Here is a 15,887-nt window from a genome sequence, read left to right as displayed (position 1 = left end):
ATGTAAAATATTATAGCAGTTTATAACGCAAACGTTAGAAGAAACAAATAGAAGAGACATTTAAACGCCTAATCAAACATGGTCTAATACTATATTTTTAATTTTTATCATAAATTTTATACTTTAAAAATATTAATTTATTTTAATTAAAAGCTATAATTATAATAAATAGTGTACTTGATCGTCATGTTGTCATTTAGCAACAAGGAGCAAAGCTGTAACATTGAGAGGCAACATGAAGTGGATGACAACTTTTCCGTACCACACAATACAGTCAATTTTCCATTAGGAATTATTAGGGCTTGTTTGATGTTGGTTATTTGTAATTTTTACTTAGTTTTTTTTTTTAAATATTGTTTGATAAATATATAAATTATTTGAAATTTTAATTTTTTAAATTATGATGTAATGTTATTTTGTATTTAAATTTTATAAAATTAAAATAAATGTATTTTAATTTTATTTTTTTTGATAATTGAATAATTTGATCATTAAAAATAAATATAATGAAATATATAAATTTCAATTAAAAAAACTTCGATAACCCATATCAAGCACCTCTTAAGCTAGTTTGATGTTAGTTTTTATTTTGATTTTTATTAAAAAAAACTCTCAATTATATATATATATATTAACTATTCATCCACTCACTTTACCAAAATATTAAAATATTTTTATTTTATTTTTTATAAAATTTAAATATAAAATAACAATTATAATAATTCAATCAACTACAAATCTAAAACAATATTTATTTATTTTTAAAAAACAAGATTTATTTTTTTTAATTCAAATAACCCAACATCAAACAGGCTCTTAAGATTTGTTTGTGAAATTTGGTTTAAAAAATGAATACATGTTATATTGAAAGTTTGAAACTAGATATTTAGTTAAGAAAATTCTTTTTCCGACCCAAATTCTTTTTTATGCACATACTTTTTAATTCCTTGATTTTTTTTTCAATATAATTCATTATCAATTAAATATATATATTTTTTATTTTCTTTAAATCCATCCAAATTTATTTTCAAATCCACCTAAATCTTTCTACCTTAAAATAATAGTGTTGATCTTAATAAGTTTTAAGTTTTTTTTATTATTTAAATAAATCACTTTTATATAACTCTATACAAGCTTTTTTTTTAAATTATTCAAATCAAAACAAGATTATCAAGCATTAAAAACCGATAATGTAATGAGGGATCTTTTATGTGGGGGTAGTTTGTGAAGCCTTTCAAATAATTACAATTAAATAGTTAAGACATCAATAATGGAGAACCTAATTTTAACAACATATAGAATTTAAGAAAGCATCATCAACATTGAAAGAATAAGAGCATATATCAAATATCATGTGGATAATGTTGTCTAAAAAGAATCAAAATATAATATTTAAGAGAACTAATAAATAATTTAATGCCAAGGGACCACATATAACTAATTAATTAACCCATATTTCTAGAAGAATGAAGATATAATATTTAAGAGAACTAATGAAGTGGATATTCTAAGGCACTACCAAGATATTTATATATTTTACATATATATTATTTTTCATCATATTCCAATAAATTAGCCCATTTCTTTTACTTTGGACATTGTAGGAGTTTTGTTACAATCTTTACCATTCTATTTTTTAGAGTTTGTTATATATTTTTTTAAATTAAGGTTGAACTAGCTAACATCCCACCCGTCGTGACCATGTACTCAAAACATTTTTAGATATAATCAAACTCGTTAATTTGATCTCTTAAGTCAACTATTTATATACTTTTATGAAATAAAGACCTTGTTTAATAATAAAAGGGTATATAATATTAAATAGATATCACCCACCAATGTAGTTCAGTGGTAAAAATCGTCTTAAGAGACCAAAAGGTCACGGGTTTGATTCGATCTGAAAACACTTTAAGTTTAAATGGGAGGACATAACTATGAGGTGTCAAGCTAGTTCTTCTTTAATTCTCGAAAAAATTTATTAAATAGTGTTAGGATCTAGGTCGCGGCTGGAGGACCGGGGTTGGACCGGTTAGCGCGTCTCACTCAAAGGTGGTGATTAATCCGGTTAGAGATTAACACCGGGGTTTCAATACTACATAAACTGTCACAAACCCTTGAACCAGGTTCAAGCGCGGAAGATATTTGTTTCAGGTTGAAGCAGCACACTCACGAGATAGGCAGAACCAGTTTTTGGATAAGACAGGTTTGGAAGTTGCTGGGTCGGTTTTGTAATTTAGTGATTCAGTTTAAGTAGTGTAGAGTCGGTCAAAGCGGTGTATGTAGGTTAGTACAGCTCGGTTATAAAGTAAATCAGGCGGAAAATAAATAACAAGACAGATTTTTATGGATGTTCGGAGATAAAACTCTTACGTCACCCCTTCCTCTCGAAACCGCGAGAAGGATATTCACTAAAGAATACAAATACAATCCGATCGAGACTTATTTCCTGCTCGATAACACTCGTACAATTTTAACCGAAATTGTAGAATTACACTTCAACTTAGCACTTAAGCTTTCTAGAGATAGAACACACTCTTATCACTTGTAAATTAATTGTCCATTGTGTCCCACATTTACTCCTTTTCAGCTGCTCCTTTTATAGGTGAAATATGTCAACGGTCATATTTCATTTTCTTGAATTTGATTGGTTGAGCAGAGGTTCAGTGATTTAGATCTGGCGGTCAACCTTTCAGACCTGGCGGTCAACTTTTCAGACCTGGTGGTCTGTTCTTCCAGTATGTAGGACAAACCGGCTAGGTTTGTCTTTTACTCAATGTGGTAACTGTCGGTTAGATAGTTGTCTGTACTTGGAAGATTGTCTTTCTGATTTATCCTGAAGTGGAAAGATCTTGTAGGACGGTTTTCTGCAGCCTGCAGACTGTCCTCAGACTTGTATGAATATGGAAATGTTCAGTCTGTTCCTTTGGTATCAATCTCAACAGATACCCGAAGTATCTTCTTATGCTGGTCGGTTATTTGTCTTAACCGGATGGCTTCCGGTCTGGTCGGTTATTTGTCTTAACCGGATGGCTTCCGGTTATTCCTCTGGCTTCTAAATGACCGGTTGTCTGGTGTTTAATCAGGGTTTTAGTTTTGACCGATCTTGCATTCTTTGTGCGGTCATGTTTCTGGTCAGTTTAGGTGTTTGACCGGTTGAGCTTCTTAACCGGTTCATTGGTTTGACCGGTCCGGTTCTTTGTCTGTTCCTGCATAGGAAGTTTATTTGAGTAAATTTATTAACCGGTCTAATTTTATCTAACAATAATAGATATCTAGTTCACTTTAAACAAACCCTTTTAATAATTTTATAGTTGAATTTCATGAGTCAAAATTTCATTGGAAAATTGAAGATTATAAAAGTTAATTTGATTAGTGAGTTTGTGCCATAAATGTGATTGGATTATCTGGTTTTCCTCCACATTCCATGCTAAATTGGATCTAGGTATAAATACAATATATATAATGATCCTCATATATAATATAGATATTATAAATAAGTGTGAATATATGTACGTATATGTGTGGGTGAGTGATAAGCAAGCTGAGAGCAGTGATATCTTATCTAATATAATGGTAAAGCAGTTGTCCCTTGAATGAAACCAGGGGGTGGTATATTAATGTACACATGATCTCATTTTAGTCATCCACATCCACTACGTACGTACGGACAAGACAATCAAATTAATTGTCTTCTTTGTCTGTCATTGATAGAGATCGATATTGTTGACCATATATATATTAAAATAATAAATTCTAATTGTTTAATAATTTTTAACTATTAATTATTCGATTTATTAATTAAAACTTTTTAATTAATAGAGTCAATTTAAAAGATTATAATATGTTTATATCAAATATTCATATTCTTAATTTTTTTTTTTTTTTTATATTTTTCATTACTTATTTGTCACGTTCCTAAATGAAAATAATATTTAAATTTAAAAAAAAAAAATCTGCGACTTGTTCCCCTCCTCGACATGGAAATTCGTGGTTTTAACTCTTATAAGTTGTCGTGATTGGCTATTTCATCCCTCACCCCGAACTGCCAAACGATTGAGTCTAATTGAAGTCACGAGAGATTAAACATAATGAAATTCTTTTGTTCAAAGTTGAAGATGATAGAAAATCGTGAAATAAAATAAGAATTTATTTTTTAATTTAATATTTCTTTTACTTTTATATATATATATATATATATATATGATAAATTAAATAAAACAAATATCATATCAAAATGAGAAGATGAATTTTGGTAACAATGAACCAACCCAACAGTGATAGTGATGCAACATACCCATATGCATAGGATCACCCCCTCTTATAGGCCACTAAAAAAATATTTTTCACAAGATTTAAACCTTTTACCTATAATTTCTAAACTTATTAAAAAAAAATACCTAACAAAATAAATTAAGTTAATTTTATATTAAATTATTATATATCTTTATATCACTTTAAAAAATGTAAAAGAATATTAAAAAAATTAAAAATTGCATAAATCCTATGAATATCCAACCTTCGGATCTGGCCCCGTAAATAATTAAAAAATTGTAATAGTTTGAGGCTTATAACAAATTTTAAAACTCGGTATATTTTGATGTAAACAATTCAAATTAATAATTGAACAATTATAATAATTTTTATTCTAAATAGATTTTAATCACGTAATAATAATAAAATAATAACAATAAATGTATTTTTTTTCAAATTAAATGGATGATATTATAATGAGTTAGGCCAATTCACACTACTATAAATGTTTGTTTCTAAAAATTGGGACAAAAAAGTAATTGTAATGGTTGGCTGGCATCCACATCTTTTTCATCATTGTATGTCAAGTAATTGTCAATATGGATGCTCAACTTTAAAGCAAATTAATTAATGGAATTGGCAAACCGTTGTGTTGTGCAATAGTGACCACCAATACTTTCTATTCAAAATTCGAATTTAGGTGGGCTTTAGGTGGGTTTGAATAAAAAAATTCAAGTGAGTTTAAAAAAATAATAAGAAAATTATGAATAAAACGAAAGTATAAAATAAATTGTCTCAATTTCTTGTGAATTAAAAAACATTGAATTAATTAATATATTTTTTTTAATTAGGAATTATATCTCATTAACTCATTTATACATTTATTTATTTTTGGGTGAGCGCGGAAACGATACATAAATCCTCCTTTATGATCCATTGATTTGGGTGTAGCTATTAACTGCATTAAAGTTTGGGTTCTGAAATTCTCTAATACTAATATTACGAATTTCGTAAAAGTTATAATGCTTAATCGCAACTCAATTTGTAATCTTATCGGAAAATTTAGCTGTATAGTCTGCGAAGACTTTATTGATTTTATTAATGAATTATAGTTTTTTCATAAAAAAAAATATGACGAGGGAAAGGGAAAGTAAATTTGGGAGAAATTATCGGTCAAAAATAATAAAATGTGAAGAGAGAAAAGAGAAAAAAAATTGTTATTTTTTCAAATTCAATGTCATTCCCTCTAAAATTTTCTTCCCAAGTCCTTTCTCAAAAAAAAAATATATATATGACCTTAAATATATAAAACTATAGTTGAAGTATATGCTCAACGGCAATGGCAAGTCAATGAATTATTCATTCTCAATCAGGGTCAATAGTAAAGCATTAGTACAAGCCTTAATTTCCAATAGAAATGATATAACAATATAATAATTAGCCAATTTTCCTCATGAAAAAAATCATGACTTTCTCTATGCCTATAAGTTTTTTTTTTTTTTTAAATTAATTAATGACCAATCTCAATAATGTATGATAACATACCTTTGACACCAAAAGCTAAAGAAACATCAAACTTGGTTCAATTGTACCTCAAGAATGAACACCAAAGTAAAATGTTCAAAATTGTTTCCTAAGCTTATCAACCATTTTGTCAGCATTATTATCTTCCTTTGCTATTCTCATACTCATAAATCATAAAGCTCCTAAGACCCTAAGGAAATCAGAACAACAACAGATATAGAGCAACATAAAACAGATCATATTAGTAATTAGTAGAACATCAACTCAGTTGTATCCATAGAACCATGACCAAAAGTAGTAAAAGTGTACAGCCTTGGAAGCATCATGACAAAGAAGAAACCCTAACCAACCCTCAGGGGGATTTAGTGGATCCTCATCAGCCTTCCTAGGTTCCAAATTATTTACGGGCTTAAGCAATAACCACTTTGTACCAAATAATAGGCATACATACTAAATTAACATAATAACATTGACCATTTCAGAAATACCACTTTCAGTTTGCACGTTCTCTCAGCACATCAAGTTCCATCTCGGTTGAGTCTGTAGCCTGAATCTCGTAATGGATCCCCTGCAGCTCCCGCCTGAATCGGTCCTTTGATGTGGCATACAGCATCTTCGAACGGATGCGAGACACCGCAGGAGACCTGAGATGAAAGAAATAGATGAAACCGAGTGTGAAATAAGTTGATTTTCATGATCTTCACACAATCATAAATGAAATATCTAGCAAACAAAACAAGCATGTTTGATCTGCAGTTATTTTCAAATAACCCTGTTTAATATAGGCTATGAAAAACCAAGTTATTAGGGTTATTTAAGGAAAAAGACATTGGACTATAAATATATAATAATAAACAATAGAACTATTTTAGTTAATGACTTGAATGATGTGCTTGGACAGTGGGTAATTAAGAAATAATCCAAAATAACCCACATCATACAAAGCCCAAGTGAAAATTGGGCAAAATTGAGACTAGTTTTCCAACAAAATTGAGATCAGGCTGTTATGCAGTGTGCAAATCCCTTATATGGAATAGAAAAATAACAAATCCAATCAAATTTTAAGCTGTCACCACTTATAAGTAACAATCAAGAAAGTTAATCATTTTTGCCAATGCTTACTTGCAATAGATGATTAAAGAATTTAATATCCATTTAGTGTATGAAAAAACTTGTGAAGAATTTCTGTAAGAAAAATTCTGTAGGGAAAGTACATGCTAAACTGACACATACAATAGAAATAACACAATAATCTCAACCCAAAGTCCATTTTTTCTTGTGAAAACAACAACTTACCATGCAATGAAAAAGATTTTGCTCTTCTGGCAGTTCTCAGAAGTTACAAAATCAAAGTCATAAATTGCATAGCGGCAATCACTCTCAGGGAGAGAAGCAGTGAAATCATCATAGTTATCTGCTGGGCTTCCGGTCTTCTCAACCACCACTTCTTTCTTCTTCTCATCGATCTTAAAGATCACATATCGGTGCACCTTCCTCCTCTGCAATTCCACATATGTGCTTTTGCTATGATCAGCAACCCCCATGCCAGATGATGCATTTGTCTGAAAATATAAACTAGTTAAATCAACAAATAATTGCTCCAAATATTTATCTAATGCATAAATACCAGTTTCGACCTCCAATACTAGAGATAAGAGCCTAACAATTCTATATTTGTAGTGACTGCTTTATATATAGAAATTCATGTAATAAATCATCACATAATCATATTCAACTGATGTTAAATAAAATGGAGAAAGAGAACCATATGGATTGATGCAATCCTTCTAGAGTCAATGCACATATTTGCTTGTTTATATTGATGGCGATCTTTACAACCCGTAACATGGTTGTTTGAGATAAATTGAATGCAAATTTAAAAAAAAAAAAAAGGTTCTCCATCCTTGTAAGATAATCAATAAGAAGTTTGACACGGGTTTATTTCCAAGTTGGCTAACATTAATCCCACAATCATGACCTCCCTTTAACACAGAACGTTCTTAGTGAGAATCGAACAATCAAACATGAGAAATTTGGTTTCTTAAATAAGACTCTCGCTTCATTCTCCATTGTTAATTGACAGTAAATAAATGAAATTCACTAAGGCAGTTTATATTTTATAACAATGAGCAACAAAAGAGAACAATCTTAGCCCTAATTCCTAAAGACCACAAGTTCCTATAATATATACTTCTCCATATGTATAAATATACTTGACTCATTTTCTTTGAATAATTTTAAGAGAAAATTACCTCCACTTACATGCATATCTAAAGAATGAAGCACCATAAGACATAATATTTTAATCAAAAGCAGACAACAACATGGATAGAAGAAACCAAGCTTTCCAGCAACTGTTATTAGTTTTAAAAATACAAAAACCTAGTTCCTGAATGCTAGAAAAAACAGTATCCTAGAACAGAAGTTCAAAAACAAGTTAACAGCAAAACCCTAAGTAGTCAAGGCCTATAAACACAGAAGAAAAGGGTTGATATGAATAATCAAAGACCACACACTCAGGTGACAACGAAATCAGAAGATATTCTGAAGTGGGTTGATACCAGATCGGGCTGCAATCAGATTAAAAACATGAAGTGCAGAGAATAATGAAGTTTAAAGAAAGAAAATTTAGAGTGCATCAAGAAATACCCCTCTGAAAGACATGGCTGAAGCTGACCGGAAGGCAGGATTGAAGAATTTACAGAAGAGAAAGAGAGTTTGAGAAGATGTAGTGATAAATATGCATATATTCTCTTGCTTTTAGTGGGCAAGCTCAGTCTGGCATGATAAAATTGTATATTTTGATTCTTTTGGTTTTCAGAGTGATTTAAATCAAAATTTATAATGTTTTTCTTTTTATGTTTGTTTTGTTTAACAATCAATTATATAAATTATACTAATTAAAACATATGTTTACTTTTAATATTGGTGTAAATGAGTATAAATAATTTATGAGTTTTGTTTGGAAGTAAGAGATAACTAGCGTGACACTCCATAGTCGGTCTCAGCTTAAACTTAAAATGTTTTTAGATGGAATCGAACTCGTAACATTTTGGTCTCTTAAACCAACTATTACCATTGGACTACCTTGGTGGGGTCAAAGTGTGAACACAAGGGGTTAAGCATATAGCCCGTAAACACACTTAACCATTTAACCAAACGCAAAACTTGCCGTCTAACGAGTTCGAATCCAAAACTCTCAAAGAGAATGGAGAATGGGGATATATAGTTCTTGTAGTTAATTTATGGGTTATCATTTAGTTCTTAAAAGTGTACACACAAATATTTTTTGTCCAAATTCAAAATTCCTTTGAACTCCGACTATTCTACCATAAATGAAACTAAGAAGAGAAATTGAATAAATAACAATATCATCACATTAACCAAACCTCAAAACTTCAATTCAACGTTTTTAAGATTCATTTATCCATTCAAACACTATCTAAATCACCCTCCATTCCTTCTCAAGCACCATCACCATTTAAAACACCATTCATTCATTTTCAATTGTTATCTCAATCACCATTTATTTCTTATCGTTCACCGATCAACGAATGAACAATCATTATTATCTTAGTCAGACTCTCTTTTGATGAAAAGTTATTTTCTATATGATTTTAAAGTGTTTTAAAAAAGAGACAGACATTAAGACATGCAGTGGGACAACAGATCTAACCTCATCTTAGTCTTATCAATGTTTAGGAACAAAATCGAAACCGAAATAAGAATGAATCTTAATTGAACTTGAAAAATATTTGTAACGAACTCTGAAGAAAATAAATGAAAAATTATGGAGAAAATAAATATAAATTTTAACTTTTTTTGTTTGTTAAAAATTAAAAAAATAAATAACGAATTAAATTGAAAGCCCACTTCGGCCCGTAACGTAAACTTGCTTTATAGATCCACCGAATTAAAAAGAAGAAAAATGACTGGGCTGTCCAAAAAGGTCCACGCAGCTGAATGACATTAGCTCTTTATTGGGCTTTATTTTAAAATGGACTATTCTTTCTGCACTGAACTATCTATTTTTCAGCCCAAACAAATACTAACTTTTCTTTTTATTATTATTAAGTGCGGAATTATTCATTTTCTTTTAAATATATATTTTTAAACAACTTGTCACATCAAAATATATAAAATAACAAAATTAACTTAGTTATCACCCAAACACTTTAGAGGTTTGCAAAGTTCTTATCGAATTTATGTATATATATATTTTCAATTAAGTTTTGAAAATTGATATGATTAGGATAATTTATTAATTTTTAATATTTATTAAAAAAATCATTTTAATTTAAGTATGGTTAAGACATAATATGATGCCATAGTCTTTTTTTAAAAGAATATTCCGTTATTATAACACTTATTCAATAGGATTATTGAGTTAACATATATCTTAATCAGTGATTAAAAAATTAGGGTTTTGTTTATTCAAATGCGACTTAATTATAGACTGAAGTAAAATATTTAAATAAAATAAAATATCTGTCAATATAACTTTTTAAGGGTATTTTTAAATTCATCAAGAATACCTAAAAGGCTAACTTCCAAATAAAATCAATGATTTTTTTCTGATTTGATTTTAAAATATAATAAAGCTAAAAGCTAGTGAATTAAGTAAGTTTTCTCTGTAAAAATAATCTTTAAAAAAATCTAAAAAATGAGTAATGAGCCGCCAATCATAGTTCATTTATTTAATAATTGATAGTGGTTGAAAATAGTATATATTTTTAATTTTTAAAATATATTTTCATTGACTATCAACTAATATTTAGTTATCAGATTTTTTTTCTCTAAACATGAGGGCCTACTCCTAATTAATTGAAAGGTACAGCTTCAAAGGAATCCAAAATGGATTTCTCAATAAAATAAATTTATTATTGATACAATCATGTGCCTAAATTTCATTAATTTGAATGCATTTGCATTTTATTTATATATATATATATATTTAATTTAATAGGTGCGTTATTGTATCTTAATTAAATGACGTATTCATTGAATTTATTTTAGAACAAGAATTGTCAAGTTCGACTCGTACTGACTTCAATTCTTATGGTGTATTCTATTTTAGGCACGAAATTATGGACATGTGAATGGATACAATATATAGTTTACATCTTTGGATGATCCATGTGTTTTTTTTTATATTTTTTGTTTTTGTTTTTTGCTAACCATATTGTTTGTTCATTTTATTTTCACATTTTCAGTAGCTAACATTTTTTTATTTAGAAAAATTAACTTATGTTAAAAACATAAATATACATGTATTTACTTCTCAAAGTTAATTTAATATATATGTGCTTTTAAGCAAGGGTTTAATCAGAGATTCAAATTATCTTGGCAGTTATCATCTTGCTTTATCTAAATTTCACATTTATATCAAACTGGAGTATATACATCTCAACAAAATTATCATCATTGAAAGATTAGTGTAAACAATAACAACAACAAAAATAAAGCAAAAAATGGGGGATAAAAATAAAGAGCACTAGAGTGACAAACAACAATTAGTGAAATAATTTATCGAAAAATATAATGTATTTGAGAAGATCCAAAATATCAAAGACAAAATAAATAGGAGGCAAAATTGCATTTCTGGCAAAGTTGTAAAGACGAAACTCATAATTTCGAACACCTAACCTTATTTTTTTAAATCCTTTAATTTCTCAAACAAAATTATTCAAAAAAAAAAAATAGAAATTAGTAACTACTTTTTATCCATCAATAGCTCCTAGCAAAGACTCAATTACCAGATCTCCAAGAAATCCTTAATCTTGGCAAGATCCATCTCTTGTTCAAAGGACTCCACAACATTTCCTAATCTTATAGAGATGGCCAACTAATAAAAATATTGTAAGAGTCGACTTGAGAGACCAAAAGTTCACGAATTCGATTATATCTGAAAGCATTTTGAATTTAACCGGGGGACAATTGCTATGAGTATCATGTTAGTTATCATTTAATTAAAAAAAAATATAGTGAGAGATGTCTATTAACGAGATAACAAAATAGGCACCTAATAATGATATTGATGTCTTTCCTCTTAACCTAATCTACAATCAAAATATCATCATTGATAGAGATACACCCAAAAAGGGACATCTTGAAATGCAAAACTTACTCCCAAGAAGTGAAAACATAGATACTCCATATTGATGCGGAAGGTGTAACAATGCTCCCACCAAAATTGGAGTATATTTTAAGTTTTATCTCTTATAATCAAATCAAATATTCATAATTTCAAAATAAATGTTCTAAATTATCTTAATGGTAGACTTCAACTTAGTTTTGTTTATACCTACAAAAGGGACATATATTGTTTATTAATAGAGTACTAAATTATTCAAAAACTTGTTTAATTTAGTGATACAACCCAAAATTAATATCCCCAAAGTTATGAAATGTTTGACTTCATAACCATTTCAAAAATAAATTAAAAAAGACTTAAATCATGACTAGACAATCATTGTACACGCAGTCTAGTTTATTTAGCTCATTTAAAAATTATTTAAAGTTAAAAAAAAATGGTCAAAATCTTTTGTGAAACATGTAAATTTATTTATGTTCGGTAGAAAATGTATATTAAATTTTAAGTTGGATAACAACTTGATTTTTTTATAATGAATATTGAGACCCATCTATTAAAATTTTGGATACCAAAAAGTTATTGCTTGTGGGCAATATTTTAAATAGAGCCGTATTAACTTAAACTACACCTTTTTTGACCGGCTAATTATAACTTATTTTTCAACAAATATAGTTTTTATTAAAAAAAATGATTTAATAAAAAAAATAATTAATAAAAAAATAATTAAAAACATTACAACACAAAAGGTAATAAAAACCGGTCATTAAATTCAAAAAGATAAAGTTCGAAAAACTCAAAAGTATTCAACATATTCAAATTATAACCAACAAAAGACAAAAAAAATCTGATATCATAATTTAAAGTAAAGAAACTAGTACGACACCTCCAAGTCTTTATTTTTACTTTCATTAAAATGTTTAAAACATTCCAAGTGTAAATCGAAACCGTGAATTTTATTATTTAAAATCATAAAATTGAAATCATGACCGAGTTAATTTGATTGAGCTTATTCATTGCAATTTATTTGTTAAACGTTTAAATACATTTGATAATATCAACTTATTTGAATGGTTAACGTTGAATATGTTGGATACGTTTTCATCTTATGTTTAATATTTTGTTCAGATTATTTATTTTATTTGCTAAACGTTCAAGTATATTTAATTTTACTTATTTACAATAATTTATTCGGTTTTTGATACCAACAATTAAGAATTGTTTTCCCTTATTTGATGCGTCAAAAACCAAATAACAAGTTTCTGATAAAAAAACGAGCAATTCAAATAAGATTTATAATATGAAAACCTTTACACTTTGTAGAGATATATGATGCTATTATAAGGGTCCATTTCTATTATAACAATTTATTACATAAACGCGACTTACATAAAACAGATTTAATTAATTATTATTAGTAGTAGTATTAGTGTTTAGGTTTATTATATTAGTCACAATCAAACCTATATAAAATAGAACAAATAAGAATAAAAAATGGGGGGAAATTATAATTTTCGTACTTCTCTCTTACTTGGGTGTGAACACACTTTCTTTAATCATCATAAAAGTTACCAAAGATTTGCACTCCATCAGAGATTGCAGTTTGATGTGCAAAAATAAATTAAATAATTATAAAGTTACATTGAGTGGAAATCTGAATGTTGCTTGAAATTTAAAGTTACATTTAGAAGATTTGGAGATAGATCTAAATTTGAAAAATAAATAAATATATATATTTTAATTATATTATTTTTTAAAAATATCTTATTAAGTTAATAATTTAAATTAAATAATATTCGGAAGTATATTTTAATTATATATATATTAACAAATTTAATAATATGTTTACCAGTTAAACTCCATTTAGATATATATATATAAAAGGACCATATTTAAAAAAGTATCAAAGATAATATTGTATATCATTTGTACATTTATAACTTTTATTATATCCAATTATTTAACTCCATATTTTATTATATAAATAATTAAATAATATTATTTAAACTAGCACATTGATAAGTTTTCATATATTTAATTATTTAACTTTACATCTGATTATAAAAAAAGGGTTAAATATAAATAAATAATTAAACAATATTAATTAATTTATTATGTATGATAATTATATTTTATTCTTCTTTTTCAACTTTCTTTTCAACTCATTAGCATTTTTATTTTTTATTGTAATTAATGACTATAGATATCATAAAATTGGATAAATCATTTACAAAATCATTATTATTTCTTTTATAAAAACAATTATTAATTTCCAAATTCACTAACAAAATGAATTTATATTTACATCAACTTGGCCGTACTGATGCAAAATATTTGACAATTAATAAATTTATTATAACTTTTATTTTATATACATGTTATATTGCAAAAATTAAACTGAATGTAACCTAGGTGTTTTATTTTTTAATTTTATATTTTATGTGAGTATATAAGTGAAATGATTTTTATCAAAAAATGAAACAAAATAAATAAGTGAATAATTAATCTATTTTAAATGGAAATATAATGTAATTAAATTAAATTGGTACAAAAATTCAAAATATACAATAAATTTTACTTAAAACTACAACACAACTTGGTAAAAATAAAATTTAGAAGTACATGATGAAAATATGATTCTTTTTCAAATTATCATATGTTAAGGTTCAAATTTTCTTTTATCAATATTTTTTCTTAAATTAACCCAGTTTAATGTTCAAAATCTATTTCCAATAGTCTATAATTTTAAATTATTCTATTGTAATTGTTAAAATATTTTAAATTAATTATTTGTGTAGTTCCATTGAAACTACTCTAATATATATTATATTGTATTAATTTTTTTTAAAATTATGGAAGAAATAATTAAAAAAATAATTAAGTGATAATAATATTTATTATATTAATATACTATATTATATTATATAAAACTAATAATTTAAATGTATAAATAAACATATAAATAATTAAATATAAAATGTATTTAATAATAAATCATAATATTAATAAAAAAGGTAAAATGTAAAAGAATTAAATAAAGTCAATTGAGTTTAAATAGTAAATTAAATATGTTAATTTGAAAGTTCAATCTCAAATAAAATAATTGTAAGAAAAAAGTCAGGAAAATAATTAAACAAAATGTGAATAGAAAATATGATAGAAAAAAAAAACAAAGTAAAAAATTAACAAATATACATGTCATATAATTTTCTAATTATAATCAAGCATTTGCATAAAAAAAATATATGTTTTCCTCTCTGTATAAAGGTGTGGGCATAATGAAATAAATTAAGATAATTATATATACTCTCGATATTCATTTTCAATTTCTTTCCTTTAATGATTTGTAGAATTCTTTTATATATTTATTTTTGTTTAAATTTAAATTTTAAATTTTAAAATATTATAATATCGTTAATTTGTGTTGAAAATAAACACAGATTCTTTATAAATGACGTATCCATTTTATATATTTTTTAAATTTTACTTTGGATAAATATCTCACATCTTCATATGCGACAATCCAATTACTTCATTCTGTTTTTAAAGAACGATGTTGTAGTCTTGTATACTAAGACGGTGAAGTTGTTGTTCATTTATCTCCTCCATATTTACATGTTATTTGTTTGTGGTGTGTCTCTCAAATCATCTCTAAATATTAAATTTTTTTTATTGAGGAGACGAAAGAGAACAACCTTGTTGTCTTAAAATGTAAATAAGCAAATTTACAGTGTTATAATATTTTAGATTTTTAAGAAATAAATTCAAACAAAATAAATATATAATAAGTAATTTCAAACCATATCATATATTTCAAACTCATTTAAATAGTTAAATGTTTGGAGACCATTATATCTATTCTTAAAAACAAACTCGAAAATTATTGATTTTTTTTTTTATCAAAATTGAAATAGTTATGTATTATAAATATCTTTTCTCATGTGATTGTTAATGATTTAAAATAAAATAAAATACATCTTTCTCATCAATTCAAAGTTTAAAATTATTACTTCTTACTTGA

At 26.6% G+C, this 15,887-nt stretch overlaps 1 protein-coding gene across 1 annotated transcript; it reads right to left on the bottom strand.

The window, feature by feature from the left end:
* Window positions 1-5,992: 5,992 nt before the first annotated feature.
* LOC124937961 (actin-depolymerizing factor) lies at window positions 5,993-8,578 on the bottom strand. Its single transcript, XM_047478302.1, has 3 exons — window positions 8,425-8,578; window positions 7,072-7,337; window positions 5,993-6,419 (listed from the first exon to the last, which is right to left on the bottom strand). The coding sequence occupies exons 1-3, from the start codon at window positions 8,437-8,439 to the stop codon at window positions 6,269-6,271; spliced, it is 432 nt and encodes a 143-aa protein (XP_047334258.1). The 5' UTR covers window positions 8,440-8,578; the 3' UTR covers window positions 5,993-6,268.
* Between the last annotated feature and the right edge of the window lie 7,309 nt (window positions 8,579-15,887).

The sequence above is a fragment of the Impatiens glandulifera genome, chromosome 5 (assembly GCF_907164915.1).
Source record: "Impatiens glandulifera chromosome 5, dImpGla2.1, whole genome shotgun sequence".
NCBI lineage: Eukaryota > Viridiplantae > Streptophyta > Magnoliopsida > Ericales > Balsaminaceae > Impatiens > Impatiens glandulifera.
This window is presented reverse-complemented; position numbering and strand designations above follow the sequence as displayed.

What these genes read in the sequence shown, in the direction of transcription:
- LOC124937961 (XM_047478302.1), bottom strand. An exon ending in AAAATCTTTTTCATTGCATG is followed by an intron (nt 6,420 to 7,071) that starts GTAAGTTGTTGT and finishes CTTTCATCTCAG; the next exon opens with GTCTCCTGCGGTGTCTCGCA.